This window comes from Zootermopsis nevadensis, unplaced genomic scaffold, assembly GCF_977971745.1.
Source record: "Zootermopsis nevadensis isolate Lab colony 2312 unplaced genomic scaffold, Znev_1.0 Znev_ptg000017l, whole genome shotgun sequence".
NCBI lineage: Eukaryota > Metazoa > Arthropoda > Insecta > Blattodea > Termopsidae > Zootermopsis > Zootermopsis nevadensis.
This window is the reverse complement of record NW_028259149.1, coordinates 13194094-13222031: the sequence shown is the minus strand read 5'-3', so window position 1 is coordinate 13222031 and position 27938 is coordinate 13194094. Positions and strand designations below refer to the sequence as shown.

Below are 27938 nucleotides of genomic sequence, written 5' to 3'. Positions count from 1 at the left end.
GGCAAATATCAAGTCACAGAAAATAATGTATCATTATTAAGTTGTGTGTATGCACGCATTTAAAATCCCTTCATACATGGATATGTTTTCCATTTATATATATAATATGTATTACAGTTCAAAAAAGAATTAGCAGTGTAACAAGTTAGGGACAATAATAAACAACAAATGGACACATTAATACTACAACTGTCCGTTCTGAAAAAGCTGTGTATGACAAACTGAAAATTATCAAGGCAGCTATAGTGCAATAAAGACTAAAGGAATCTCACTATTATTACCACACTTCTAATGTGTTGAAACACTTTTGAAGTCGAACTGTCACAGCATGCTGGTTGAGACACACACAGATTACTTATGGATCATATGTAAAACTGACCATCTTTGGTTTCAACAATATGCACTAGTACCTTCTTCTCTGTCTGTGGTCTTCTTTGTGGACTAACAATAGCAACAAGACGTTTAGATGCACTTTGTCCATTTGAGGCCATTAAGGCAGGAGACAATTTTATCTTCTTATCTGAAAAACAGAAATAAGACATCAATAAAATATTCTCGGGCAATCAGCCGCGTTAACTGTCACATGAGAACCATGGATTGGTTCCCGAAACATTGCTTTACTACGGTAACCAGTTAACGCGGTTGATTGCACGAGAAGATTTTATTGATTGTACTCGCCGGGAAAGTCTCAAATCCGATAGACATAAGACAAGTTAAACTAAAAATTGAAATGAAGCAATAACATACATTTTGCAAACAAAGGAAACAAATCTAATAAATAATCACAGCAGATTTGAACTGTAATGCTTATAATCCAAGCTCTCATTTCTATTTTTCTAGATAATCCACAATGTGTTACAGTAATGATCAGCATTACAATGAACTTTACAATCTTCACTCTTCATACGCACTAGCAAACCATCTTATGACATTTATCCTAACTACAAAACAATAAACAAATCAGCATAGGGAATTACAGATGTCAGGAACACCTTACTTCATGTTGAACATGTATTTAGCACAGAGAAAAGAAGTTTGAAAGATGAAACAACAGAAATATGTTATGCATTAATTTTAAGAATGCTCCATATACATCATAAAAAGGTTCATAGAAAATAGATAACCAAGTGCTCAGAGAAGAGTAATAACACATATGAGGGGAAAAAGTTTCTTTCAAATTTCAAGACAATCTTTCAATTCAAAACCCATTCAATCAAAATAAACATAGTATTACCTGTTACAGACCGTCTACTAAAAGGTTGGCTGCCTAGGGTACTTTGTAATGCAGACATAGGCATGCCAACCATTCCAGTACTTCCACGCAATGGGGACATCGAAAGAGGCTTAGCATTCTTTGTGTTAGTAGGCAAGTAATATTGAGACCCTGGGAGGTATTCCCATCGAAAAGACCTGTAAAAAATTGCTATTTTATATTCAAGCAAAATTAGTCTCAAATTGCTTTAAAATGCAGTTTCACACTGCAGTATTAAAGTCCTTTATAATAATGACAGAAAATTGTACAGATTTACCATAAGAACAAACAGTTATATACATACACCACTTCTGATGCCTATTGTTTTTTTTATATAGTTAGGACATGCATTTACTTATTATGTAGTTGTAGTAGACAATTTGAAGCAGACTCTTCGTCTCATATTTAAACAATGTTTACAGTATATAATTTCAATTATAAATCCTATTTCTGTAATAACTTAAGTCTAATTTACGTACTTTACATAATATGTATGCTCCATCTAACAAACATAAATAAGTCAAACTTTGCAAACCATTTGGCAAAAGATCGTTTCCTAGAGGCTCAACTACAGTAAATCGCACGATAACAAAATTTTGTAAATTGACAAATTAAACTCACACTAACAAAATTCTTAAAGCTCCATGGCACATCAGACATGTGCCACATTACATACCGGACAAATTAAGAAAGCTGAGAATGTCTATAAAATGCACGGTTTCTAACACATATTGCCAACAGATATACTCTATTCTGAAACACCACTTGTATTTCAGGCACTGTGTTTACTTGGGAAAGGTTAAAACATTCTAAATAAACATATTAACAAATATCTCATATCTGAACAATTTTTCTGAACTGGGAAAGGGCATTACTATGATATGTTGAAATTTTGTTATACCAACATTCATTATCATGAACCATTTTACCACTAGAATATATGATACTCTGCTAAGAAATAATATTTCAAACATTTCGATATACTGGCATTCATTACACCAAAATTTCACTCAAACAGTTATACCGTTGCAAAATTTTTCAAAGAGCTCCTTACCTTTCACCGGTAGTTATCATATCACCATGTTCTAGATAGTGCTCATTTTCACGAATTGACACATTATTAACTTTAGTGGGATTGATACTGCTTAAATTCTTCAGTACTGCCTGTAAGAAAAAGAAAGAGAAAATTGGTTTGCTAGTAAAGTTACTTAACAGGTATGGTACTACAAATGTGTAAATTACAGATTAAAACTCTGTTTTCATATAGAAATATATTATTGTAACTTTTGCTGATGATGATGTTAAATAATGCCAAAACTGAGCTGTTTCATGACACTGGCATGACTTCATGCTAAGCACACATGGTTGTGTTTAATGTTAACCGCCATCTCTAACACACTATATGGCCTACAACACGAAAATCAAAACATGTTCACTGTGCATAAACTTGACTGGATTTAATTTGTAACAATCAAAAGGTTCAACACACATCTTCCACCAAAAAGGCCTGCCTGGTTAGGGGGAATCTAAATTCCCAAGTTTCCCAAGGAAAGGTTGAATACAGGAAAAGTCAGTTACGAATGCAGGGGGACCAATAACTTTTGCTCATTATAAATATTATTTGTTTTCTATGGGAACTTACATCTTCTTTCTGTAATACTGAGTCTACTGTCATCATCTGTAGGTACCCAAAAATGTTTCCAGATCATCATCAACGTAAACAAAATCTTCAATACTTGTAACATGTTCATTATTTCAGCCACTTATAAAAACAGGGTCACTTTCAGTAATGGGTTTTAAAACAACCAAGCCACCCATTACTGCATCTGTAGTCCTTGTTCTAATTATGTTTAAAATTTTCTGTGTAAATCTTCAAATTAGAAAATGAGAACACCTTAAACCATTCCAATAATGCTTTGCCAATATAATAAAACCCACATTTTCCCATCTTTTGTTCATAGTGAGACAAAATTTGCTGATTGTTCTTCCTCAAAGATAAAACAGAAGATGATACTAAATTGAATCTTTACTCTGATACATATCTTCAACACATTCTAACCTCAATTGAATAAAAATTTACTTGGATATTATCCATCGTCTAGTAATAAAACGTAAAAAAACGTAAAACGACGTTTCGGAGATGAGGCTCTATCTCCGTCTTCAGGTTCCTACTCAGTTGGGCCCACTAGATAGAGCTAATCCCTATCTCCGGAGATAGGGATTAGCTCTATCTAGTGGGCCCAACTGAGTAGGAACCTGAAGACGGAGATAGAGCCTCATCTCCGAAACGTCGTTTTACGTTTTATTACTAGACGATGGATAATATCCAAGTAAATTTTTATTCAATTGACTCTTCACCATCGTCAAGAAGTTTTAGATTTGACATTCTAACCTGCAAATAACATCAACCATTTCAGACACAAAAAATCCCTTGTTTACAGACATGCTGGTCAATGAACAGCAAAATCTTTACTGATGAGTTACCAGCCAAAACAAAACCCAACATAACAGAACAGGCCAAAACTTACGTGTGCCGTATCATTAAGAAAACATGCAACTGAAAAGGTAGCAAAGAGCTATTCTTCTCCCCCAGAACCCAATTTACCTGTATATAAATTATGGTAAGAAATATAAAGTCATCATTATCACACTATAACTACAAACTCGTTATGTTATTATAACCGAGATTTATTGCATTTAAATCATTTCTTCAGTTTAAAAAATAACATGAACACGTAAAACCAAGTAGTACACGTTGTAAACAATGACAAAATGAGTGGGTAATTTTCTTACACTCCTTCAGTTCCAAGAGATATATCTATCTAGACTCTTAAATGAAACTACTTTACAACAATCATTTCCTCATGCAATTCCTTGATGCTCTTAGGTCTCTTACCGGTTGAAAATCTGATGTACAAATTTCACAGTGCACTTCAGAGACAGATTGCACATAAATTCTTATGTCATTGTCGTATCCTCTACCAACAGAGCAGGTTGGTGTTGTAACAGGATAGATCGATCCATCTCTGCCATTATGCTTTATAAAGATTAAATGTCCACGTGCTATCATTTTTTACAAGTGTGGATCACAACAATATGGTGATGACCAATACAACAGTAAGCTATAGGAAAAATAAAGTGATAATACATAACACGCCTCAAAAAAACAGTAGTCATGAAAAATAGAAAATGCGAGAACAGTACAATTTTACTACATGTAGTGATTTTGGCAAAGAAGATATACTATAAACAACATAAATGGGATTGACCTTCACATGAACATGTCAATAGACCAACAAAATTTATCAAGAAGTACTTAAAAATATTACAACCTTCTAAGAAATAAAGATTCTAACAAGCAACTTACAAACTAGACTAACCTAAAAGGCATGGGTATGCCAACTATGGCCAATTCTGAGATTTCTGTAACATGATTTTATTTATATTACAATTACAGATGGGTCGCTATAACATAGTTGTCATAGAACCTTCCTACAGAAGAAACCCGAGGGTTTTATGGCAACTAGATCTTGCAACAGTAAATAGTGCATGCTCCATTCTTGGATACTGCTTCTTAGTATAGTTTCAAGGAACAGATGTATGAGACTTCTTTGATGGTACCAGTACACAAAGTGATAACTGCAAACTAGATCTGACTATGTGATAATGAAATGACACAAGTAAACAAGACTACAGAATACTGATGGAAGGCAGATGATAAAATTTGTGAGTCACTACTTTTTGAAGTCAGCTTTATAAGAACTTTATATCATCTTCTGACCCATGACCTACATAGTATTAGCAGACAACATAACATCAGGAGAAAGGGAATGGATAGCTAAATTGGCCTCACAACTTCATTCCTGTAGAGTTCAACACCCTGAACATAAATGAACAAAACACGCCTTTCAAGATTCAATCACAACAAATAAAAATGAACAGTAAAAACATAAAACATAACCTAAAGCAATATAATTTTTGGTACCAAATCCAAAATTGTAATATGAACCTTGCTAACATAAGGAAAATGAGAACAAAATCTAAAGATATGATAACTTCAACTTTACCCTTTATGGTAACATGGCAACTAGTTTTAGCAATATGTCAACAAGTTGAATACAGAAGAAGGAGTTGTGGAGTTAAAGCTCAATACAATCCCTAATCTTGATACTACATGGAGGTATGGTAACTTCAACACCCTGAACCTACCAAGAATCAAAATTCCAGCAAACTGCCACACATTCAGTTAATTTACTAAGGTATCACTGCTCTTGAAATAAAGCATTATGTACTGAAACAGGATATTTAACACACACTGAAGTTCACCTAACTGCAGAACCTATACTAGTTAACTCGTACTGTACACAAACGAATGGCCACAAATGATAATATCCAGCAGGGAGCACTCTCTGAAACGCATAACAAAGTAGTCCCAGTGTGAATAATGGGTAATTATAGCATCAGGAATAAGAAGAAATATGATTTGATACTCTCCTATAACTGAACACCATGTGAGACTAAACTACTACTACTACTACTACTAGAATTTATTTAATTGTCTGAACAAGTCACTTAATCACATTCATAATACTTTCAGTAAAGATACCCATAAATCAAGTGCGGATGCTGGAACAACTGAAAGCCAATACTGATGCTAGTCTCAGCTGAGAGCATCCTTAAACCACATATAAATAACAGTACTAATAAAAACTACTAAACCATGCTAAAAACATGGAATGGAAACCTCTTTAAGATTATCAAGGAAAGTGTTATAGTTGATTTACTATATAATCAAAGGAAATTTTCCCTTTGTTTACAGATGTGGTAAACCCTTCCAACATCAGCAACTTTTTGGTAACACAACTTGCATGTGTTTATCTGCTGTTCTTCAGTAGTGTGAAGTTTCACTACCGACAAGCAGCCAGAGAAAGTCTCTTACTAGTTACACTTAATGCTAAATATAAACAATCGTCATGAATTTGCTTCTGATATCACCAACTTCAAACAACATAAACACGTTTAATTTCCTCACACAAACAACCAACGCAACGCAACGCAACCCAAGCCAACACCAACTACAGATTCACACAAAATTCAAATTCATATATTCATCCGCAATAAAAAGTGCCGTGCATTTCTAATTCTCAACTCATACATACGAAACCCAAAAGATACATAACCCATCACTAGTAATTATATACAAACTTCACTTTATATTACATAATAATATGTATTAATTTGTAAAATTTCTGTAATTACATTAAAAATAAATCGGAGTAATACATTTTTCAAAATTGCGTCCGTCACTCTAAAGCATGATTGGTTCATACCATACCAATCTTCTACCCGGGAAGGAAAAAAAAGACTTCAAATAATTGGCGGGAGATGCTCTATAAATTCAAAATTTAACACATTACATGAACATTTATTTGTATTTCAACATTACGCTATTCAATGTTTGTTATTAGTGTGTGGTACTACAAGTTGCCGATTCTACCCACATAAGCAGCATCTTTGTGTCAGTGAATCTTACATTTGGGATAGCGTCAAATTATTCATGTAGCTGTCAATTCTTGAACATTGATACCAATAATATTAAAAATAACATTCACTAGTATAACATTAATAATAATACCGGTATTCACAATTTTAATCTAATTATATCCCTCTCAAAAGATTTACTCATACTGTATATTTTAATTACAGTAGAAGTGATGAACAAAATCTGAAATGGCAGAATGCTTTCACCGTGTAATGTTGGTATTAGTATTCGCAAGGCCACCATTTTGGCTTGTTAGTATAATCAGGAGGAGGAAGAGAGAAGTGTATGTGGTGGCTGACTGGTAAATAGTACAGGTAACCCTCGATTTACGCCGATCGAGAATAACACCGATTTTGAAACCAGGAAGTCAAAAAGTGAAAACAAGTGTAGTTTAGTATTATTTATAACGTTTTACAATGTATCTCCTACTGATTCTTATAATAAATCGTAATTCTTACATCCCTGATTTTGATTAAAAATTACACAGTTCATCCCTGCAATTACGTATGTTTGGTTAACACGAATTTGCTCCAATGAGATCGACGAATCGGTAAGATCTGTTTGTGAAATGCAAACTTTTCCATATGCGAGTTTGCTGTTATGCAATTTGATTCCTGGCACTGTAAACTTTCAAAGAACTAATTTAATTTCTGCGGAGGTATCTGGGCTATTTTTACTACACGATTTTCTATAGGTCGGCGTCTTAAGCCTTGTATCGACTGCGCGCGGCTGCCTCGCGCACCTGTTCGTGCGCGGCAAACTCGTTCGTTCGCTCATTGTGCTCGTGGTTACCAGCATCGAGCGCGGCAACCGTGTTCGGCTGTGATCGACGCTGTTCGTCAGTTCTCGCAAGATCACCATGAATACAGCACAGTGAAATCCCTTTGCCGCGGGACAAAGAACCGCTCAGATTTGGCGCGACGCGCGCCAAGTTCGAGCGCGGCATTGTTCGTTCTGCCACGCGTGGCAACATGGTATCGACTTTGCGAGGCAAAGCAACGAACATTGCCTCGCGAGGCAGCCGCGCGCAGTCGATACAAGGCTTTATATGAATGTCACTATCGCATAACAGCAGAGATGACTGTAAACATCAATCACATGAAAGAAACGTAATCAATTGCGGGGACTAACGAATTGCCGATTGTAAGTGTATAAAATATATTTCTTAAATTCTCTTTCTTTTATTTACGTTATTTCAGAGCTTTAAATGACCCCACTAAATGGTACCTGCACCTTGTCGTGGTGATGGGGCTTGAGTACCTCAGTGATCCCAAGAGCCATGCTGGCGGTAGCTTAGCTACTGGTAGGGCCTCCCTAGCCAGAATTGGTTGAGGGGGAGAAGTTAGACTAAGACAGGTACCCTGGTCCTCCAGGTTGGGGGTTGGTCGCAAGGCTAACGACCTTGCACCGTAAAAAGGAAGATGTTTCGAAACCTCAATCAAAGCCTCGGATAGAATGGACCTAACAATAGGACCGAATGGAAGAGGTGAATTGAGGAGGCCATGGACCGAACGCGGACCGGAGAGCCATAGAAGAAGAAGAAGAGCTTTAAATGAAATGCCATTATATTACTCGTCAATTTTTGGGTGCTGGAGACGCATGTTATTGAGTTGTCTTTGATTTACATTATAAAGGTGTTTCAATTACGCCGATTCCGTTTACACCGCTTCGTCCAGGAACGCATCCCGGGTGTAAATCAAGAGCTACCTGCATATATATTTCAGTTGCAGGTATGATCTGGACACATCACTTTAAAAATAGGTTAGGTTAATGTGTATGGATAAATGACATATTGTTGAAAGATATTATATTTTATTTGGATATGCATGAGATGTTAAAGCGATGTGTCCCGATAACCCACAAGTACCGTTACATAGTATTGTTTTATAAAGTGTGGGTATTGTATTTATAAAAGCAAGAAGAACTACCAAACACCAACTTTACGCTTATGTTTCAGTAATGGGGAAAACGGCGAAGGAAAAACACGGGAATGAGAGGCGCAGGCCTTACATCTATCCAAGAAATGCCCAAGCTCACGCTCAGAACTCGGGTACTTATCGGAACTACAGTTAGTCTTCCGGGAATGTACCAAGGTACAGTAAACTTTGCTAACATGTGCAACTGGTAAAATGAAATGTGGGTATATAGGAAAGTTGTTTGGCCTGTCCTCTCATAGCCTTTTGTGAAGGTGTAGGTGTACTCACATGTGCATAGTGTCAGTGTATTATTATTTTATTTAAATTACCTGAGTCTTTAACATTTAAATAGTATATTACAAGTGATTGCATATGCTCTGTATTGTTTCATGTTTTGTTTTTCTGTAATAAAATTGTAATTCAGCAGGCATATCCCATTTTCTGTTAACACACTTTGAGATCACAACACCTTCCTGCAATATATTCAGAAATCAAAGTTGGATGCAACAGGAAGTTAAAATCTGGTGCTAACTTGACACTGATAATAAAGATAGGATCCTTTCCCTTCCAGATTCATATGTATTGGCATTACTCAACATTTGGGAGCTTCCTAGTTTTATATAGGCAGGTGTACGATTATTCCTTGGTAATAATGTTATATATTTTCACACTATGCACTACACGGTACTTTAAATTTTACTATCACAAAGCTAACAGCTGGATTGAGTCATCATTTAAATGCCAAGAGTGAATTTATTGCAGTCTGTTGATCATACTTTTAATCCGAGTCTCTGAACAATTGCAGACTATTAAGAATTTCTAAGTAATCCATCCAGTAGCTATTCTTTTTTGTTACCATTTGTTATTATTCTTTGAAAAACTGGAATATATATGCTTTTATAATGGCACAAATTTTTTAACTCACTGTACCACAGGTTCAAAAATATATAACCTGTCCTCATAAACCAGGTCCCCCTCTACCAGCTGGCAGGTCTAACAAACTATGAACTGGTCAGTGTTCTGATACCTCATTTAATAATACAAGCATCTGTTTCTCTACTTCATATTATTTGGTAGTGCATTGATAAACACTCCTTGCTATTGAAACAGTCATATTACTGTCCTAACCCTTATGGATTTACAAGTGTGCCTGTGCTACTTAGGTGCTGACAGAGACACAAACAAAATTTAATTTAAAGGCTGGCTTATTTCAAGTAAACAACAGGACAGTCCTATAAGCTCATTGATATTTTAATTTTTTATTACAATATACACAGTCAACCATCAGCATCTCAGTGGGACATTATACCCTGATGAAATAACATCAGCACAAAAATCGCGTTTCATTACCATAAAACAAGAAACTTTATTGAAAAAGTGTATTGGGCCCATAATTCATGTTTCATAAACAAATTTTGTTACAATTTTTTTGCAATTCAGGAAAGCACCTCAATTCCAAATTTAAGGAAAAAACTACATATACTTATAAACACTGAATGTTTCTTAACACTGTAGCACATAAAAAACACCTTAAATTAATTACTTCAAAATTATTCATTTTTATAGAACCTGGGTCGAAGAATGCATACGTTGCGGATATCAACCCCAATTTCAATCTTATTATATCCAACTCCCTTGAAAACCTGTTGTGATACTTCCACCCACATTCCACAAGAAAGGATAACAACAAATTAACATTTATTATGTGTTGTGTTTACTCAGGTTATGTATGAAAAAGAAATCCCAACACTGGACTAAATAATACTGCTTAATTCTGCTGTTTATGAAATTCAATGACCCCTAAGTGTGAGTGCCAAATTACCTGAACAGCATCTCCCCACACTGAAATACAGTGCAATGTTCACATATCAAATTCTTTTGTATGCTAACATAAAGGAGTAAAAACATTGCTGTCTCACCATAGGACTTCTCTGTTTCAATTGAGGGATCAATGAAAAGGTCGAGACTACTACAGTGCCAATGCCTACAGTTTCTTGACTTGGTGTTCTATTACCTGCCACCAACCTAGTTACAACCTAAACTAGAAAGGAAATGTCCAGTAAAGACGGAAATTATACACATCTAACAGATGATATATTGTAACCAAATTATTCGATCACAATAGTGTTTCACTTGGCAACACACTAAAATACAGGCAAATATCAAGTCACAGAAAATAATGTATCATTATTAAGTTGTGTGTATGCACGCATTTAAAATCCCTTCATACATGGATATGTTTTCCATTTATATATATAATATGTATTACAGTTCAAAAAAGAATTAGCAGTGTAACAAGTTAGGGACAATAATAAACAACAAATGGACACATTAATACTACAACTGTCCGTTCTGAAAAAGCTGTGTATGACAAACTGAAAATTATCAAGGCAGCTATAGTGCAATAAAGACTAAAGGAATCTCACTATTATTACCACACTTCTAATGTGTTGAAACACTTTTGAAGTCAAACTGTCACAGCATGCTGGTTGAGACACACACAGATTACTTATGGATCATATGTAAAACTGACCATCTTTGGTTTCAACAATATGCACTAGTAAATTCTTCTCAGTCTGTGGTCTTCTTTGTGGACTAACAATAGCAACAAGACGTTTAGATGCACTTTGTCCATTTGAGGCCATTAAGGCAGGAGACAATTTTATCTTCTTATCTGAAAAACAGAAATAAGACATCAATAAAATATTCTCGGGCAATCAGCCGTGTTAACTGTCACATGAGAACCATGGATTGGTTCCCGAAACATCGGTTTACTAGCGTAACCAGTTAATGTGACTGATTGCACAAGAAGATTTAATTGATTGTACTCGCCGGGAAAGTCTCAAATCCGATATAAATAAGACAAGTTAAACTAAAAATTGAAATGAACCAATAACATACATTTTGCAAACAAAGGAAACAAATCTAATAAATAGTCACAGCAGATTTGAACTGTAATGCTTATAATCCAAGCACTCATTCCTATTTTACTAGATAATCCACAATGTGTTACAGTAATGATCAGCATTACAATGAACTTTACAATCTTCACTCTTCATACGCACTAGCAAACCATCTTATGACATTTATCCTAACAACAAAACAATAAACAAATTAGCATAGGGAATTACAGATGTCAGGAACACCTTACTTCATGTTGAACATGTATTTAGCACAGAGAAAAGAAGTTTGAAAGATAAAGCAATAGAAATATGTTATTCATTAATTTTAAGAATGCTGCATATACATCATAAAAAGGTTCATAGAAAATAGATAACCAAGTGCTCTGAGAAGAGTAATAACATATATGAGGGGGAAAAACTTCCTTCAAATTTCAAGACAATCTTTCAATTCAAAATCCATTCAATCAACATAAACATAGTATTACCTCTTGCAGACCGTCTACTAAAAGGTTGGCTGCCTAGGGTGCTTTGTAATGCAGACATAGGCATGCCAACCATTCCAGTACATCAATGCAATAGGGACATCGGAAGAGGCTTAGCATTCTTTGTGTTAATAGGCAAGTAATATTGAGACCCTGGGAGGTATTCCCATCGAAGAGACATGTAAAAAATTGGGTAAAAAGCTATTTTATATTCAAGCAAAATTAGTCTCAAACTGCTTTAAAATGCAGTTTCACACTGCAGTATTAAAGTCCTTTATAATGACAGAAAATTGTACAGATTTACCATAAGAACAAACAGTTATATACATACACCACTTCTGATGCCTATTGTTTTTTTATATAGTTAGGACATGCATTTACTTATTATGTAGTTGTAGTAGACAATTTGAAGCAGACTCTTCGTCTCATATTTAAACAATGTTTACAGTATATAATTTCAATTATAAATCCTATTTCTGTAATAACTTAAGTCTAATTTACGTACTTTACATAATATGTATGCTCCATCTAACAAACATAAATAAGTCAAACTTTGCAAACCATTTGGCAAAAGATCGTTTCCTAGAGGCTCGACTACAGTAAATCGCACGATAACAAAATTTTGTAAATTGACAAATTAAACTCACACTAACAAAATTCTTAAAGCTCCATGGCACATCAGACATGTGCCACATTACATACCGGACAAATTAAGAAAGCTGAGAATGTCTATAAAATGCACGGTTTCTAACACATATTGCCAACAGATATACTCTATTCTGAAACACCACTTGTATTTCAGGCACTGTGTTTACTTGGGAAAGGTTAAAACATTCTAAATAAACATATTAACAAATATCTCATATTTGAACAATTTTTCTGAACTGGGAAAGGGCATTACTATGATATGTTGAAATTTTGTTATACCAACATTCATTATCATGAACCATTTTACCACTAGAATATATGATACTCTGCTAAGAAATAATATTTCAAACATTTCGATATACTGGCATTCATTACACCAAAATTTCACTCAAACAGTTATACCGTTGCAAAATTTTTCAAAGAGCTCCTTACCTTTCACCGGTAGTTATCATATCACCATGTTCTAGATAGTGCTCATTTTCACGAATTGACACATTATTAACTTTAGTTGGATTGATACTGCTTAAATTCTTCAGTACTGCCTGTAAGAAAAAGAAAGAAAATTGGTTTGCTAGTAAAGTTACTTAACAGGTATGGTACTACAAATGTGTAAATTACAGATTAAAACTGTTTTCATATAGAAATATATTATTGTAACTTTTGCTGGTGATGATGTTAAATAATGCCAAAACTGAGCTGTTTCATGACACTGGCATGACTTCATGCTAAGCACACATGGTTGTGTTTAATGTTAACTGCCATCTCTAACACACTATATGGCCTACAACACGTAAACCCAAGTAGTACACATTGTAAACAATGACAAAATGAGTGGGTAATTTTCTTACACTCCTTCAGTTCCAAGAGATATATCTATCTAGACTCTTAAATGAAACCACTTTACAACAATTATTTCCTCATCCAATTCCTTGATGCTCTTAGGTCTCTTACCGGTTGAAAATCTGATGTACAAATTTCACAGTGCACTTCAGAGACAGACTGCACATGAATTCTTATGTCATTGGCGAATGCTCTACCAACAGAGCAGGTTGGTGTTGTAACAGGATAGATCGATCCATCTCTGCCATTACGCTTTATAAAGATTAAATGTCCATGTGCTATCATTTTTACAAGTGTGGATCACAACAATATGGTGATGACCAATACAACAGTAAGCTATAGGAAAAATAAAGTGATAATACATAACACGCCTCAAAAAAACAGTAGTCATGAAAAATAGAAAATGCGAGAACAGTACAATTTTACTACATGTAGTGATTTTGGCAAAGAAGATATACTATAAACAACATAAATGGGATTGACCTTCACATGAACATGTCAATAGACCAACAAAATTTATCAAGAAGTACTTAAAAATATTACAACCTTCTAAGAAATAAAGATTCTAACAAGCAACTTACAAACACATATAAAATTGTATTATGAACCTTGCTAACATAAGGAAAATGAGAACAAAAGGTAAAGATATGAGAACTTCAACTTTACCCTTTATGGTAACATGGCAACTAGTATTAGCAATATGTCAACAAGTTGAATACAGAGGAAGGAGTTGTGTAGTTAAAGCTCAATGCATTCCCTAATCTTGATACTACATGGAGGTATGGTAACTTCAACACCCTGCACCTACCAAGAATCAAAATTCCAGCTAACTGGTACACATTAAGTTGCTTTACTAAGTTATAACTGCTCTTGAAAGAAACTCATAATCTCACTGGAACACCAGAAATGATATAAACAACTGCTGTTTTGCCATTATGACAAAACATCCATTTTTTAACTCAAACTTCTTGTTTATTGCTATGCACTAACTTTCATGTATTAAATAAGAGGATAAAGAGCCCTCTTGGTGTTTATAAAATTCGGTGATCAAAAACTATAAACCTCATCACAATGCAGCACGATGGTGATCAATAACAGAAAAAAACATACATCACAGACTTTCGTTTTTAGAATGCACATTTATTTCTTGCAATGCTCTAACTTTTTAAGTATCAGTTATGTGGTTGATGTGCTCTATTACAGTTTATGAAACAGACAAACTCAAAAGACAGCAATCTTCAGACTCACTGCTGTGAAAACCTCAAATCCTACAAGACCACACTAATCTACACACAGTAGCAATCTTTACAAATTGACAATTTAAATTATATCTGCAGTCTGTTTTAATCAAACCTGGGTGAAGAATTGGTACTTTGCTGATTTGGCACACAAACATATATTTCCAAAGGACATGGTCAATGCCTTTACACAGAAGAAAGAATTATGTACTGAAACAGGATATTTAACACACACTGGAGTTCACCCAACTGCAGAACCTATACTAGTAACTCCTACTGTACACAAACGAATGGCCACAAATGATAATATCCAGCAGGGTGCACTCTCTGAAACGCATAACAAAGTAGTCCCAGTGTGAATAATGGGTAATTATAGCATCAGGAATAAGAAGAAATATGATTTGATACTCTCCCATAACTGAACACCATGTGAGACTAAACTACTACTACTACTACTACTAGAATTTATTTAATTGTCTGAACAAGTCACTTAATCACATTCATAATACTTTCAGTAAAGATACCCATAAATCAAGTGCGGATGCTGGAACAACTGAAAGCCAATACTGATGCTAGTCTCAGCTGAGAGCATCCTTAAACCACATATAAATAACAGTACTAATAAAAACTACTAAACCATGCTAAAAACATGGAATGGAAACCTCTTTAAGATTATCAAGGAAAGTGTTATAGTTGATTTACTATATAATCAAAGGAAATTTTCCCTTTGTTTACAGATGTGGTAAACCCTTCCAACATCAGCAACGTTTTGGTAACACAACTTGCATGTGTTTATCTGCTGTTCTTCAGTAGTGTGAAGTTTCACTACCGACAAGCAGCCAGAGAAAGTCTCTTACTAGTTACACTTAATGCTAAATATAAACAATCGTCATGAACTTGCTTCTGATATCAACAACTTCAAACAACATAAACACGTTTAATTTCCTCACACAACCAACTCAAAGCAACCCAAGCCAACACCAACTACAGATTCACACAAAATTCAAATTCATATATTCATCCGCAATAAAAAGTGCCGTGCATTTCTAATTCTCAACTCATACATACGAAATCCAAAAGATACATAACCCATCACTAGTAATTATATACAGACTTCACTTCATATTACATAATAATATGTATTAATTAGTAAAATTTCTGCAATTACATTAAAAATAAATCGGAGTAATACATTCTAAAGCATGATTGGTTCAAATCATACCGTGCTTATTCCCGGGAATGAAAAAAAAAAGTTATCAAATAATTGCCGGGGGACGCTCTACAAATATGACATTTAACACATTACATGAACATTTATTTGTATTTCAACATTATGCTATTGAATGTTTGTTATAAGTGTGTGGTACTACAAGTTGCCGATTCTACCCACATAAGCAGCATCTTTGTCAGTGAATCTTACATTTGGGATAGCGTCAAATTATTCATGTAGCTGTCAATTCTTGAACAATGATACCAATAATATTAAAAATAACATTCACTAGTATAACATTAATAATAATAATACCGGTATTCATAACTTTAATCTAATTATATCCCTCTCAAAAGATTTACTCATACTGTATATTTTAATTACAGTAGAAGTGATGAACAAAATCTGAAATGGCAGAATACTTTCACCGTGTATTGTTGGTATTAGTATTCGAAGGGCCACCATTTTGGCTTGTTAGTATAATCTGTGAGGAGGAGGAAGCGTATATGGTGTCAGGTCGTTTGATGGTATTTGTATTTCAGTTGTTGCAGGTATGTTGCACAGTTTTGTATTATAAGGTGTGGGTAGGGTATTTATAAAAGTAAGAAGAACTACCAAACACCAACTTTACGCTTATGTTTCAGTAATGGGGAAAACGGCGAAGGAAAAACACGGGAATGAGAGGCGCAGGTCTTATAACTATCCAAGAAATGCCCAAGCTCAGGCTCAGAACTCGGGTACTGAAAGTCGGAACTACAGTTATTCTTCCGGGAATGTACCAAGGTACAGTAAACTTTGCTAACATGTGCAACTGGTAAAATTTAATGTGGTCAAAAGTGGGTATATAGGAAAGTTGTTTGGCCTGTCCTCTCATAGCCTTTTGTGATGGTGTAGGTGTACTCACTTGTGCATAGTGTCATTGTATACAGGATTTAAATTAACTGAGTCTTTAACATTTAAATAGTATGTTACAAGTGACTGCATTTGCTCTGTATTGTTTCATGTTTTGTGTTTCTCTAATAAAATTGTAATTCTGCAGGCATATCCTATTTTCTGTTTACAAGGTTCACAGAAGTGTATTACATTATACATTGTGAATCACTTCGAGATCAGAATTCCTTCCTGCAATATCTTCAGATATCAAAGTTGGATGCAACAGAAGTTTAAAATCTGGTGCTAACTTGAAACTGTGATAATAAAGATATGATCCTTTCCCTTCCAGATTCATATGTATTGGCATTACTCAACATTTGGGAGCTTCCTAGTTTTATATAGGCAGGTGTACGATTATTCCTTGGTAATAATGTTATATATTTTCACACTCTGCACTACACGGTACTTTAAATTTTACTGTCACAAAGCTAACAGCTGGATTGAGTCATCATTTAAATGCCAAGAGTGAATTTATTTGCGTCTGTTCATCGTACTTTTAATCTGAGTCTCTCAACAATTGCAGACTATTAAGAATTTCTAAGTAATCCATCCAGTAGCTATTCTTTTTTGTTACCATTTGTTATTATTCTTTGGAAAACTGGAATATATATGCATTTATAATGGCACAAATTTTTTAACTCACTATACCACAGGTTCAGAATGATGTAACCTTTGTGGTCATAAACCAGGTTGTCCCCCTCTACCAGCTGGCAGGTCTAACAAACTATGAACTGGTCAGTGTTCTGATACTTCATTTAATAATACAAGCATCTGTTTCTCTTCTTCATATTATGTGGTATTGCATTGATAAACACTCCTTGCTATTGAAACAGTCATATTACTGTCCTAACCCTTATGGATTTATAAGCGTGTCTGTGCCACTTTGGTTCTGACATCTTCATGACAAAAATTTAAAATTGTGATGTAAACAAGAAAACACTACTTTATTTCCTGTGGATTTTTTTTATCGCTGAAAAGATTTTGTTATCACAGTTGCAGAACTGCAGCTTAGCCATATATTTTCACTGAATGGAAGTACATACAGGAAGTGGATACAGGTCAGCACATAGGATTCCTTTTCTGTGATTTGTTTTAACCTGTATGAGGGTATGGTAAGATGTGCTTAATGGTTCTGTTTCTTTGGCTTAGTTGTCAGACTCTTGTTTGTGAAAACAGTAGGTGCACTGTAAAGGTAAGACTGGAATTATGATCACATCCTCTGCTATGTCTGGTCTAGCTAGTCTAATGATAACTTACATAAAACTTGTGCTACACTGAACTGAATAAGAATAACAGGAATCCAGAATCCTGTTCAAGGTTAGCTTTCATGGCTGTTTTACGTGTACCTTATTGATTAGGACTGACACAATTGGTGCTTTAACATAATAGCTGAATTTATACATTTGGAGCAAGTAAAGGGAAAAAATAAAAAATTATGATCAAATTGCATTTACAGACTGGATTCTTATTATTTTATATTGAAAATCTGGTTTTATATTCTGACAGTGGACCTTGGTTACAGACTTTAGTACTTTAACTTTTTTTCATGCGAAGAGCACTGCCACAAATTTATGTTCTATTTCCATCTGAAAAAAGTTAAATGAATGATTGATGGAGTTTTATATTTGCCTATATCCAATAAGATACTTAGTATTTTAAATTTAAAATATCATTCTTTAATTATATGAAATCCCTGTGGGATAGTTGATATTGTGAATTAAAAACAGGGAATTTAACAATGTGGTCTGGAACTGGTACCATAACAATTCAATACTAAATGGGAATAGTTCATTTAATTTAAATATGTTAAATCAGGGTTGTACTGAAAATACTCGTGACACATTTTACATATATTCCACATAAAAATATCAACTGAAGAAACATAATTATTTTTTTCTTAATTTCAGAATAGAGATATTTAACCATTTTGTCACTTAGTGGTTGTTGAAGGGAGATGCATAACTAATATAACTCCATCATAACACTTGTAAAATAATAGTTGTTAGTGTCAATTTCAGTAATTTGTTTCTTTTTTATGTAGGAGGCCTCCTGTATACAATTTGCAATATCAAGGAATACCAGCGCCTGTGCCAAACCATCCACATCATTTTGGGGTAAGGTGGTATTTTATTTATGTGTGTTGTGACATTAATACAGGTTGCTGGTGTCAAAGTGCTGCTCAGGAATTATGACATAAGGAAGTTTTGTTTCTAACAATTAAAGTTAAATACCTGTTAATATGAAACTATAAATCTGTTCAGTTCAGTTTGTATGTGTGTATATACACAAACAAACAAGCCCAGTTTTAAGTTAATATCAAATTATAAACCATTAACTTAAAACGGCTGGACAGAAACTAAGCACTTATGAATAAAATATTCACCCCTTCATAATAGTATTTTTTCCAGGTAAAAGCTTTTTTTATATTTTCCCTGAATATATAATAAATAGATAAGTAACTAATTTATAAGTATGACCCATGATAGTTCTGTCAGTAAAGTGACTGGCTGTAGACTACAGCTGGGGTTTCATTCCTAGCAGGGACATCTTTAACATCTGCAGTGTGTTTTGTTGATCCCTGTGAGTCACCTTTACACAATTATCAGTTTCATTCATTTTAAACTACATTCTTCTGCCCAATATGACCATCATCAGGTTCGAGTACACATTCAAAGTCATTGCACTGGGACAGTTTCTTATTCACACTCTCACTGTAGTTTCAGATAATGATAAAGTACAAGTACAAATATTTAAAACAGTCTAGAAGTTTGTCAGCACAACTTGCTGAGTCCAGATGTGTTTGTATTCTGTAAGCAGAAAGGTTTTATAGGATGTAAATGACCAAAAATAATACATATTATGTGTGTATTTGACTTCATTTCTTCTTTTTATCACTACATGATATGCCTACTCAGTCTACTATGTTTTATTGGGATTCATCTCTAGGTTGGACGAGGCTACATTGGGAGACATCGTGGAATTAATAAAGCACTGAAGCCCATCTTGGTTAGAAAGAGGACAGATCAGCGCAGTACACAAGTTTTCTCTCCTGTACGCAAATCTGCTCAGAAAATAATGCAATCACAAACACAGGTACAAGAATCTGTGCAAGAGAAATCTGAAGAGACAGTTTCACATAAAGAGAGATCTGCTGAATGTATTATAAAGAATGGCCTAGAAACTTGTAGCTCTCTTGAAGAAAACCCAAAAGAAGTATCAGTACTGAAGGTATGTTGCACTGTATATAGATATGTGAGAAATGTTTTCCCTGATCCACTCTTAATCCTTTCTTGGTCCTCAGTTGGAGTCTCTCTCATATTATGGGGCAGTTTGTTGCAGGGCTGTGGCGTCGGTACTACAATCTCCAACTCCTTCATAAAAGCTGAATATGTATTAATAAGGGTAAACCTACTAAAATGGTGAATGGCACCTTAAGACTACCATCACTACCACGTGAATCATCAGCCTACTTTTTAGACTTATAACATATATTTAAATATACATGTAATGGTTATTGCAGAAATTGGTTGATTTGTAGACAGTTTGTATTCTTAAGGTACCAGAGCCAAAGTTACAAAGTATTATTCCCACACCATGTGGCTCGACACATTGTTGAATCTCCCTAAGTGTGAGGCTGCCGGCGGCTCACATGGTATAGAAATTGTTCTTAAGATTTTATATCGTGGTCGGAGTCGGTACATTTTTACCGACTCCACCTAAAATTGCTTCCGACTCCACAGCGCTGGTTTCTTGTCAGTTGGTACAGTGAAACCTTGATGCATCGGTTTTGGCGGGGGTGGGAAATAAAAACGATGAATATGGAAAACGATAGTTGCGGGAAAGCATTAAAAATTTAAAAAAAACTGAATGTTTCTCTTTCAAAGTTACTTATTTTTACCAAAAAAGTGTTTAATGGACAACTGGTTTGTCAAAACTTTATGTTTTAGGCCAAACAGAGCCCTTTCCACGTTCAAAATGTTTTCCTCGTCACGTTCACTAATATTATGGGAATAAAAGAACGACTTCACTTTTGCCAATGCAGCATGTGCTTCAGCAAAACTTGGCACAGCTTCGGGCTCGCATTCGTCGTCTTCCTCTTCCTCACCGCTCCCACCCCTTCGCGATCTTCACACAACTCATCAATGGTGCCGACTCCGCATGTGGCAAGCTCGCTGTCTACTGCCGCGTAATCACAAAAATTTAATCATGTCTTTCTTCTTTGCAACTATTTAATTTAAAGTAGATGGTGCTGATCCAAGGCATTTAGCAATGTCGATTCTCTTTTCAAATGGATTCTTCTCCACTTCTATGATTTTTAATCTTTCTTTAAGAGTTCCAACTTGCTTTACTGGGCGAGACATGGTACAGGAATAATAACAAAATAATTAACAGGAATAACAAAATATTTACGGGAACAACAACAACAAAAATATAGACTGGAACAATAACAGGAAGAATGGAAATACTATTACTGCCAAACTCGACCAAACATAGCTGTAGAAGACACTGAACCACTGGAAAGGAGATGAACCAGAAGAATGAAAAGTGCAGCCTGCCTTTCCTTTGTACTTATAATAAAAGCATTTGTGAAGAAATTCACACTGCACATGCCATCTGGCATCCCTGGAATGAAATATGAGTGCACCCTAATTAAACTCATAAAATTTCTGACAATGAGCACTGCCATTCACTCCAACTATCACCCCTGCACTGCTGACCCCTCATTCTAAAAGAATCTGTGCTGGTTGGGTGACATAACAGGTTAGAGCTACTGTGTATTCCAAAAACATTGTGCGTCTTTCGGTATTAATTTATCTCAAAACCCAGCATTTTAAATTCTAAAAACATCGCGTAAATTTTGTTATAATTTCTCAGAAACGATCATTGCGGGAAAATTGTGGGCCAGGACCAAGATTTTTGAACGATTGATGCGATAAAACGATAGTTCAAGGAACGATAGAAGCGGGAAAATGTAATATTATTTTATATGGGATGCATCCGGGAAAACGATAGTTCGGGGAACGATGGATAGAGGTTTCACTGAATTAACTTTTTACATGTCTTGGGTACATACTGGACAGATAATTACATCACTATTTTCTGCTGAGAAGAAGAAGAAAATAATAGATATAGCATACTGTCACTTGTGCCCTTTTTGCTTAATAATTAAAAAGTCCCTGAAACTGCTAATTGCACAAGTTTAAACAGACCATGTCAGACACAAACATATGCTCAGGTGGCTGATGTGCAGCATTGGAAAGAATATATATTTGAGCATGTATAAGCAAAAAACTGGCTTCTGTGACGGGCAGATTTCATGTACTGGACATCAGAGTCCTCCATAGCAATCTATGTGCGAAGGCTATGTGCTAATGAGTTTTTTCTTTGCTTTTATTCATTGTAGATTGAGGATGGAAGTACAGAAGTTGGAGATAAGAACTCAGACTGTAATGATCCTGAAGGTGTGAATGAAAACAAACCAGCTACTGCTGAAGAAAATGCTGACAAAATACAGCCCAAGTTGAAATCTGTTACCATCAAGGATAAGAAAGTAAAGAAGAGTGCTACAGCCAAAGTATCTCCAAAAGGAAAACACAGCCCAAGGTCAAAGAAAGAATCAAAACCAGAAAATGAGGAAGAAGTTGAGGCCACAGACAAAGAGACAGAAAAGTTGCAGGATGAGAAAGTAGAATCAGAATTGAAGAGTCATGAGTCTGCATCATTACCTAATTTTCAGCCAAGTACCGAGATCACCCATCTGATCTCTCCGCTTCCAGAAACATCTGTGATGAATGACTGTGTGGTGGAGATTCCTCATCAGGATGAGGATAAATCAAATGAAAGCCCACCAACAAGTGCAGAGGAGAGCTCTTCCAAGTTGCTGGTTACTTACAGTGTTAAAGATTCACCACGAAGGAGCACACGGCTTGCCACACACCTGTCTTATCCAAAGCAGAGAAGTCCAGCCAAACCTGATTCAAGCAGTATTATTGTGTTAGACAGTGACAGTAGCATCTCTGTTTTGGAACTAAGCCAAAATTCCCAGGGAAAATCATTTGCTCAGTCCCTCCGAAGTATATCAGGGCGTCCATCATTGAGACCACTACCTGTTTACAATAGATCATTCAATAGGCAATCTACGATTGGCTCTGCATCTATCCACAGCAATCTTTCAAGTAGATCTGAGACTACAACAGGTAATGATTCTGAGAGTGACAGTCAAGAAACCAAGATTTTACGGCCAAGATCAGGTTTGTGGGGTTTATTCCACACATCCAGTCGAACCGCTCCATCTCAAGACTATGCAACTGATAATGAAGAATCAACAAATCGCTCACTTGCAGATGATAGTGGGAATGATTCAGAGATGACCGATCTTCCTGAGGCTCCGTCAAGCCTCAGCTTTGGTAAGCGGAAGAGTCGAGATGCAGGCTTAGTAGATGACTCGGAGCAAAATAACAAAAGAATTAAAAGTGAAGTAGGACAAAAAAACAATGCCAGTACATCTGCTGGATTGTTCTCCATTATGTCTTCACCTATGAATTTATTTGCCAACAAAATAAGAGGGGATAAGGGGAAGAGCAGTACTCCTCTTCACATGCTCAAGACTTCCATCATAGATGAAGAAACAAGAGATGATTTGTCTGTACATGAGGACGATGTTAGCGAGATTGAATATGAAGATGAAGATCCAAGTAACTTCAGTGGAAAAGAAAGTCTGCGAGATGTTTCACCAAGAATGGGTGAAGAACAAGAGATGGCTCCAAGGAGATGGTGTAGCATCATGTGAAAGAAACAAGGATTTGTGAAACTGCAACTGTTAGTGTAACCACAAAGTGTGGCATACCTTTGGTTGATCTGTTCTATCTTCACATTTAAGATAGCTGTGAGATCACCTGGAAATTACAGATTGTGAAAAAGAAATGTGCTGGCTTGGACATTTGTAATTGTCTCTAACTTTTTATAGTTCTTGTCATTTTATGGAGCAACTGAGTTTTAGAATAATTGGAAAGATTTAGTACAAGTATTTCTGACTCTTCAGTATACTGAGTTATAAATGTTGGTAGGAATGAGTAGAAATTGCCATATATTGAAATGTGTACAGGTTACTGGTAAGATTATTTGATCATGACATAAAGTTTTGTGGTGACAACTCTGCAACTGCAGAATCCCAGAAATGTTATCATTTGCAACCTACCTATTGAAGTGTTTCAGATGTTAGGTTTATAAGGCATAAACTTCTTTACTGTTGTATTTTTCTATGTATTTCAGAGCATGTATTTGTAAACATAGATGGTAGCAGTTAACCTTTGGTTCAAATGAGCTGTGTAACCCAGCATAAAGGACTGTGTATCATGAAGCAAAATGTGTCGATGGTAAATTTGTTGACAAGTGCTGATTACCGTTTGTTATATTTTTAGGATTTGTTGTAATAGATTTATGTGTTCTTGTATGTCATGGTTTTTAAGTTGGTAATACAACAGCTATAAGTAGTACATAAGGAATGATGTATTATGATTTACTTTTTTAATTAACTCTGTACTTTTGAGGATAATATTAAAATGGATCTTTGGTAAATTATCATAGTGTGAGAAAATGTGGACTAGATTAAACTGCCTCAGGATAGGGTCCAACACATTGATGATCCTTTGGATTCCATGAAACAGAATTTCTTGACCTGTGGAACTACAGTTAAGTATTCAAAGTATAACCCTGCACAATGGAGTTAGTTAAATAAGAAGTAACTGATTTTTAATTTTTTTTTTTGGAAAAACGAGTTTTAAAGCCCTTGTATCTGCATCTAAAAAAACAAAACTTAATGAAATGTCAGAATCTGTTTGGTATACGTAAAATGCGAAGATATGTTACTGAATTTTTCATACTCATTTGACTGCACATCCCTGTTAAAAGGCTGCAAGAGTTTCAGATACCATTAAGCAATTTTTAAAAAAGTCTGTATTAACAGTGTACCTTTATAGCCTTCTCCATTTTTACATGTTTTATGTATCTGATGTCAACCTTACAAGCATGGCACCTCTGTGAACATTTGGGGTGGGAGCAACATTGGGATTCTGAATGTTTTTATTGTAATTGTACTTTAGATTCAAACATTAATTGTAGGGGATAAACTACAGAGAATTGTTTTCAACCTATGATTTCTGATCTTAGAATAACCTGTAATGCACTGGCACTAATAGAATGTGGTTTTTGATACTTGTTACTCATTAATTTAAGTGTAGTAAAATTCTGATACAATTTTTTTTAGTCATGTAGTGTTTAGTTTCTGTAGTGAATTCCCCCATTACCTCAGTCTGAAATTCTTTCCATTTAAACTTTTTTCTGTTTTGTGTTAAAATCTAGTGTACCACATAGAAATTGTCAATTTGGATTTCATTAGAAATACATTTCTTCTTGGGAGAACAATTTTATTATACTGGTTTCTAGTTTTATAAATGCTATTTACTTGACTCCACAGTGGAATTTGTTTAAAACTTTATAGTAACTCAACTGGTAAAAAAATTCCCTGCTTTCATGGAACCTGAAGTTTTATTCCCATGTTAAAGTCCTGCCACTGACCCTTTTCCTGTGTCAGTTTGAGTCTGTTCCCTCACATCCTCTTTTGCTAAGACCCACATTAATATCACCCTTTATTATACAGGAGCAGGGGATTTAAACACTTGTATTTAGCAGTTAACAGTTTGATGAAAGATTCTCAGGCTACAAGCCATGTCAGGTGGCTGAATGGTGAATAAACCATATCCTCTGCCAAAGTTTCAGTTTGGTTACGCAGCTTCCCTGAGGATGATAACAGAGATGGCTTGAAATGGCAGAGGATATGGTTTATTCAAAATTCAGCCATCTGATGCAGCTTGTAGCCCAAGAGTCTTTCATCAACTTCAGTTGCTGGAAAACCTTCACTTTATACATCAGGTAACAGACTGCAACTGTTTCTAAATTTGTTTTCCCTCAAGGTATTCTAGATAAAGTGCTGTGTGCATTTCTCATTGCCCATACCTGCAATGTCCTGTCCATCTCATCCTGTGATTTAATCATCCTAATAGTATTTTTTAAGTACAAATTATGAAGCTCCTTAGTATGTAATCTTCTCCTATTACTTTCTCTCATGTTTAAATATTCTCCTCAGTACCCTTGGTCTGTGTTCTTCCCTACATTGAGAGACCACATTTCACATCCTTATAAAACTTGCTCTATGTTGACAGTAAATACCCCTTATAAGCAAAACAATACAGGATAAGTGATAAAACATGTAAGAAATAAATAGTGAAAGAAAACTAAAAGATACATGTTTTTCCACTCACCAAACTGAAACAGCAGTAGAAGAGTTCAAAAAGGAAAATAACAATACATAATGAAATATTGATCCCTGACCTCTCAAGGAAACATGCTGTAGCATTCTTCAGACTATACACTGGATAGGACTGCTTGGCTGTATATGTGCACACGTCATCCCATCTGTCCATCTTCACAATGTGCTCTGTGACAGCATCCAAATTATACAATGGACAATATAATGTACTTCATTGTCCAACCATACATAAATTCTATGCCAATTTCCAGTCTGCACTAGTAACTATTACCAGGATGCAAATAATCAAACAGCCTAAAGAGCTTGGACATTTGCAATAGCAACAGAGGCTGACAGAGTAACAGTGACATTTTTAGCCTTGAGATCCAGTGGCTATGAAAATTGTTTTCAATGAATCAAAAGTGTTGGTATGATAAGTAATGAAAAGGTATATTAAATTCAGCAAATTATTATCACAACTAACATATTCAGAAACAACTATACAGTACATGCAACATGCAAAGTCACACAGAGTACTTGTAAATTTAAGAATGGTATGCAGCAGTACAAGTTTGGTTTGTGCATCTGAGTTTGGTAATATGTTACTGACACCTAAAATTGTTGTTACATTTTGTTTAATTGTGTCCCTTGTGACAATGATGTGGCACATCATCATACATTAGCTGAGTAGGTGAACTCAAGATAAGATAAGATGGATTTAACAGAAAACACACTGAATAAGCAGTTTTAGGTAGCATTCAAGTAACTACTGTGCTTTAGGGTTGGTCTACATCCATAACCTTCCAAACTAGCATCACAGTTGGACATTTCTTGTGGAAATCCTTTGGGGAAATTTGTGCATAGATGGGAATATAATATTAAAATTAATAACATTGTGCAAAGATGTGAACAAAATTTACATAGCTCAGGGTATGGTCCAGTAACTGGCTTTTATGATTACAGTGATGAACCTTTGGGTTCCCCAATGGGAATTCCATGACAGGCTGAATGAATTCCACATGACCCACAACCACAATTGTATATGAAGAGTTTAAATGACACATGTCCTTGGGTCTTAGAAATTACAATATAAATCTTTGTTTGAAACTTTACATGACCTATCATTCTGCAGTGTCATTGCTTATAAATGTTTGCATATGCATGCCTCAGAATTCATGTAGGTAATTTCTGTTAACCCAATGGCATACTTCATGCTCTTGAGATGTCTCCTGATTTGGGAGCCATACGATACTCTGGCAGTAGCAGAATATTTGAGTTTGTTAATGTATTAAATTTACACACAGTGCGAATAGTTACGATCCTGGGCAAAGTTCAAAAGCCAGTTGCCGTTTCCCGAAAACTCAATGTTAACATTTCGGGGAGGTTTACGTTCCCGAACGAACGAAAAATGGCGGAAAAAAAAATATCGACAACTTCACAGCCTGAAAAAAACCATACTAGGAACGGAAACATGTTAGATTACTACAAATACTATAAAAAAGTCTTCTTACCACAAACACGTCCTTTAAGCACCAATGGCAAACAACGTTTCACTGTCTAAGAGCGACGTTACGACCTTCGTGCTTTTCGTAGCACGTGTTCTAATTTGTTCGGAACATTTCGGATAAACGAGTTCGCCTTCGGATGAGGCGCCACAGCCAAGTGAA

At 35.2% G+C, this 27938-nt stretch overlaps 3 protein-coding genes and 1 long non-coding RNA gene across 19 annotated transcripts in view; 2 read left to right on the top strand and 2 right to left on the bottom strand.

The window, feature by feature from the left end:
• The window catches only part of LOC110838964 (uncharacterized), a 42887-nt gene extending 14949 nt beyond the window's left edge, over positions 1 to 27938 (bottom strand). For 3 of the 10 annotated variants that reach the window (XM_087350520.1, XM_087350525.1, XM_087350527.1), the window contains exons 1-5: positions 6037 to 6278; positions 4149 to 4374; positions 2307 to 2416; positions 1235 to 1410; positions 411 to 520 (exon numbers count right to left, since the gene is read on the bottom strand). In XM_087350520.1, the coding sequence (XP_087206646.1) occupies positions 411 to 520; positions 1235 to 1410; positions 2307 to 2416; positions 4149 to 4322 (570 nt within the window). In that variant the 5' untranslated portion in view covers positions 4323 to 4374; positions 6037 to 6278. Of the gene's footprint in view, positions 1 to 410; positions 521 to 1234; positions 1411 to 2306; positions 2417 to 4148; positions 4375 to 5996; positions 6288 to 15722; positions 15855 to 26354; positions 26461 to 27782 lie in introns of those variants that run through there. The other 7 variants (XM_087350529.1, XM_087350524.1, XM_087350523.1 and 4 more) reach the window with 7 other exon arrangements.
• Positions 7037 to 9138, top strand: LOC110838970 (uncharacterized). Of its 2 annotated transcripts, none has more exons than XR_015535517.1 (2): positions 7037 to 7108; positions 7994 to 9138. It is a non-coding gene; the product is annotated as an uncharacterized LOC110838970 (long non-coding RNA). The 2 variants fall into 2 exon arrangements; XR_015535518.1 differs by having other exon boundaries at positions 7055 to 7095.
• On the bottom strand, positions 10783 to 15749 carry LOC110838966 (proliferation marker protein Ki-67). Of its 4 annotated transcripts, none has more exons than XR_015535516.1 (5): positions 15608 to 15749; positions 13695 to 13919; positions 13176 to 13285; positions 12099 to 12274; positions 10783 to 11384 (listed from the first exon to the last, which is right to left on the bottom strand). XR_015535516.1 is itself a non-coding variant. In XM_087350535.1 (4 exons), exons 2-4 carry the CDS (start codon positions 13866 to 13868, stop codon positions 11381 to 11383), a joined length of 288 nt encoding a protein of 95 aa, XP_087206661.1. In that variant the 5' UTR covers positions 13869 to 13919; positions 15524 to 15724; the 3' UTR covers positions 10783 to 11380. The 4 variants fall into 4 exon arrangements, 1 of the variants encoding a protein (XP_087206661.1); XR_015535515.1 differs by having other exon boundaries at positions 15484 to 15724; XR_015535514.1 differs by having other exon boundaries at positions 15524 to 15724.
• On the top strand, positions 16408 to 24545 carry LOC110835445 (uncharacterized). 3 transcript variants are annotated; one of them, XM_022075670.2, is made up of 5 exons: positions 16408 to 16582; positions 16676 to 16814; positions 19006 to 19078; positions 19911 to 20192; positions 22369 to 24545. In XM_022075670.2, the coding sequence occupies exons 2-5, from the start codon at positions 16678 to 16680 to the stop codon at positions 23752 to 23754; spliced, it is 1878 nt and encodes a 625-aa protein (XP_021931362.1). In that variant the 5' UTR covers positions 16408 to 16582; positions 16676 to 16677; the 3' UTR covers positions 23755 to 24545. The 3 variants fall into 3 exon arrangements, with proteins under 3 accessions (XP_021931362.1, XP_021931375.1, XP_021931367.1); XM_022075683.2 differs by lacking the exon at positions 16676 to 16814 and having other exon boundaries at positions 16424 to 16582; XM_022075675.2 differs by lacking the exons at positions 16408 to 16582; positions 16676 to 16814 and adding an exon at positions 16829 to 18022.